The sequence below is a fragment of the Helianthus annuus genome, chromosome 6, assembly GCF_002127325.2.
Source record: "Helianthus annuus cultivar XRQ/B chromosome 6, HanXRQr2.0-SUNRISE, whole genome shotgun sequence".
Classification (NCBI taxonomy): Eukaryota; Viridiplantae; Streptophyta; class Magnoliopsida; order Asterales; family Asteraceae; genus Helianthus; species Helianthus annuus.
The window spans coordinates 36,394,557-36,398,560 of record NC_035438.2 but is presented as its reverse complement, the minus strand read 5'-3'; the positions used below and the strand labels follow the sequence as shown (position 1 = coordinate 36,398,560).

The following is a 4,004-nucleotide window of genomic DNA, read 5'->3' as shown; positions in this document are numbered from 1 at the left end:
AATAAAATTTATGAGGTTGAAAGAAAGAATGACATGTGACATTATTTAGAGTGTCATAATAAGATAGATATAAATAAACAAATAAAAAGGTTACAATAGAATGGTTCTTTCGTGTGAAATAAGATACACATGGAAAAAGTCAATGATGAATTGAATTTTCCTTTTATGTTTTAGGCTTCATATCTTACTTTGCTTAAAACTTTCTTTCCACAAAACTTTCGATAAAACTTTATTATAAAATTCTTCTCTTTTATACCGTTTTTAAAAATATATTAATGTCTAGAATTACACATGGTCCTTTGTTGCATTTTGAAGCTCTCCTGCCTGTATAAATACACTTATCTCCATTGCATCAAACTCATCAAAACATGAAAAAATCTCAACTTGTGTTCTTTTTGCTTCCAACTCTTTGTTTCTATGTTTCATTGGGAGCCTCATCTCCCATTGATCCTGATGATTCTGAAGATTTCATAAGCTGTCTCCAATCCAAAACCAACAATGCCACCTCCATCTCTAAACTCATTTTCACCCCCCTCAACTCTTCTTTCGAGTCCATTTGGGAGGCTAGAGTAAACAATCTTAGGTTTATCAAACCCTCCACCCCTAGACCGTCCGTCATCGTGACTCCCATCGACGACACGCAGATCCAAGCCTCTCTTTTCTGCACCAAGAAACACGGATATGAGATCAGGATCAGGTCGGGAGGACATGACTTCGAAGGCGTCTCGTCCTCTGCTGTAGTTCCCTTTGTCATGCTTGATCTTGTCAACATGAAGTCTATAGATGTGGATGTTGGAAACAAGACTGCATGGGTCCAGGCTGGTGCACTGCTTGGTGAAGTCTACTACAGTATTTCTCAAAAGACCAACACCTTGTACTTCCCAGCTGGTGTTTGTCCCAATGTGGGTGTGGGCGGGTACATGGGTGGCGGTGGGTATGGAAACCTAGTGAGGAAATATGGGACAGCTGCTGATAACGTTTTGGATGTTCTGTTCATGGATGTCAATGGAAATATTTTGGACAGGAAGTCGATGGGCGAAGATTTGTTTTGGGCGCTTCGCGGTGGTGGTGCTTCCAGCTTTGGAATAGTTCTTGCATGGAAGCTGGGGTTGGTGCCAGTGCCGGAGATTGTGACTGTTTTTGTAGTGAATATAACACTTGAAGAAAATGGGACAGATATTTTTTATAAATATCAATATGTAGCACCAAGAATGGATCCGAATTTGCTTATAAGAGTTCGGATGTCAAGTGAATTTATAGGCAACACAACAAAGAAAACGGTACGAATGTTGTTTGAAGGACTTTATCTTGGCAAAATCGACACATTGCTTACATTGCTAGACAAAGACTTCCCTGAGCTCAAGTTGAAGCAAGAGAATTGCGAAGAAATGAGCATGGTCCAATCAAGCATTGTATTAGCAATTCAGGGATTCACAAGCTCGACCCCAACCGAAGCTTTACTGAACCAATCTGCCATCCTGAGGCGGCAGTCGAACGCCAAAGTTAAACTAGACTATGTCAGGACTCCTATTCCTAAAAGCGGGCTCAGAAAGATCTGGAGAAAGATGTTTGAAAACGACCGGTCAGAATTGTTGATCATGTACACTTTTGGAGGGAAGATGGAGGAGTACTCGGAAACAGCAATTCCGTATCCTCATAGAGCTGGGGTTTTGTATCAGTTGTATAAGGGTGTGAGTTTTGTAGATCAAACTTCAGACACGACCCCAACATCACTCAAACGGATAAAGTGGCTGCGAAGGTTTGATAAGTTTTTGAAGCCATACGTATCAAAGAACCCGAGGGAAGCGTATGTGAACTACATTGATCTTGATTTGGGTGTTGGAAGTGAGACTTATAAGGAAGCAAGCGTTTGGGGCGAGAGGTATTGGAAGAGGGAAAATTTTAAAAAGTTGATTCGAATCAAGGCCAAAGTGGATCCAGAGAATTTCTTTAGGCACCCACAAAGCATACCAGTCTTCAACTAAGCACCTATTCTGATCACTCGAAGACATGTTCAAAGCATATCATATAATATGTGGTTCTAGTTCACTTACGTTTTTTTTTTTTTTAATAAATTTGCAATGAATAAGTGTGTGTGGAAGTTTAAGTGTTTATTCTGCCAGTTCTTGTCCTTGAATAATTTATCATTGTTTTGATTGATTATATGAATGTATTATGAAAACCATATGTGAACCATATTTTAGTTTGATTTCGGTACTTTGATTTTTCTCGTCTTTAATTATTCCTGTTTGGAAGGAAAAATAATTATTATTGTTAGAGAAACGTGTGATCCAAGTCAACACCACATTGACCAAGTAAAAAACGTAAAGATTAACAAAGATATGTACTAAAAAGCCCCACGTAATATATGCTTCCGTGACTATAACACAGAACTTAACTAATACCTATCGATTTCGGAACACTTGAAGGAAGTTGAATATACAAAGAATAGGTTATAGTTGCGTATATTATATGAATTGAATAATAAAAAAATATGAAATTATTAGTGTCATTAATTAAAAATTTTATTTAATACAATGCCCAAAAGAGAATTTTACCAAAAAATTAACCTCATTTAGTGTCGTACTATAAATAAAATATAGATAAAACATTTTCCTCCTACATATGATGTGCTAGAAGAATAACTACTTTTATAAAGAGAACACATATTTTTCATATACACTTTCGAATATACCGTAACAATGGTTTTTTATCTAAATTTGGATGTTCAAAATTGGGCCGTCATCAGAACAACTTATCATGATATGTCTATTTTTATCTATATTTTGAACCCATGATGAAACGCGGGTGATAACCCATTAGTTTTATTAGGTAAGGAAAGAAATATATGAAATTTTAATTGTTGGTTGGATAAATATGTAATTAAAAAACTTTATAAAGGACGTGCAATTGCCCTTCACCATATTAGGCTATTTTTAACCACTGTATTAAGCTTATTTTTATCTTTTTCTATTCAATCAGTTAGTTATCTATTTTTACAGTTTAGTATACTTTTTTTCTGTTTTTTCAATCAATATCTAATTCTTTTTCTTCAACCAAAACATTCTAATTATTTTAACCAACTTATTGTTTAATTCCTTTTCTTTATATATTTTTTTTTCAATTTACCCATGAAAACTAATTCAAACTATAGAATCACCAATATATTTAAGTAACGCTGGTATTGTAAATATATTATCCACTATATATAGAAAAAAAAAATTAAAAAAACTCACTCATGATCTGCTTAGGGATGGCAAAAATACCCGAGCCCGACGAGTATACCCGAAACCTGACACAAATGAGACGGGTATACCCGATACCCGACGGGTATTGGGCCGGGTATGGGATTAGTTTTAAAAATTTTCGCGGGTATGGGATTAGGTGATACCCGACCCGCTTACCCGAAACCACATACCCATTTACCCGAACTATATACCCAATCACATACCTAGCTTTTTTAATATATATTTTTATTTTTCATTAACCCTTGTCTATTAGTGATTTATTTTAGCATATTCATAATAACGTGAAATAATAAATTTTCTTCTAATATATGCATTTGATAATAGTATTTATTTTTTATACGTTGTGAAGTATATACATGTAGTGAAGGGTTCAAATGAGAATAATTCTTTTGTAAGAAGAAAAAAGAAAAAGTTTCAACTAATAAGAATTTTATTTTACTTCATTTAATATTTGCATTTAATTTTAATATAATGGTATATTGGTAAACTTACATAGATCATTAATTTGTATTTTTCCCCTTTAATAACTAACTAAATTAAATTTATAACTCCTTTTAAAAATAATTTTTTCAAATTAAAAAACAATTTAATTTAAAGTGTATAATAAATTACTAGTTGTGTAGGATAAATTACGAGTTGTGTAGGATATTTCGAGGTGTAGAGGATAAATTTTGACTGTGGTAGGATAAAATTCTATAATGTGTAGGGTATATGTAGGAAAATTTTGATATGTGTAGGTTTTACAGATTATATGTG

At 34.0% G+C, this 4,004-nt stretch overlaps 1 protein-coding gene across 1 annotated transcript; it reads left to right on the top strand.

Annotated features, from left to right (window-relative positions):
- The first annotated feature begins 368 nt into the window (after window positions 1-368).
- On the top strand, window positions 369-2,217 carry LOC110886323 (tetrahydrocannabinolic acid synthase). The gene has a single exon (XM_022134106.2). The coding sequence runs from the start codon at window positions 369-371 to the stop codon at window positions 1,983-1,985; it is 1,617 nt and encodes a 538-aa protein (XP_021989798.1). The 3' UTR covers window positions 1,986-2,217.
- Window positions 2,218-4,004: the final 1,787 nt, after the last annotated feature.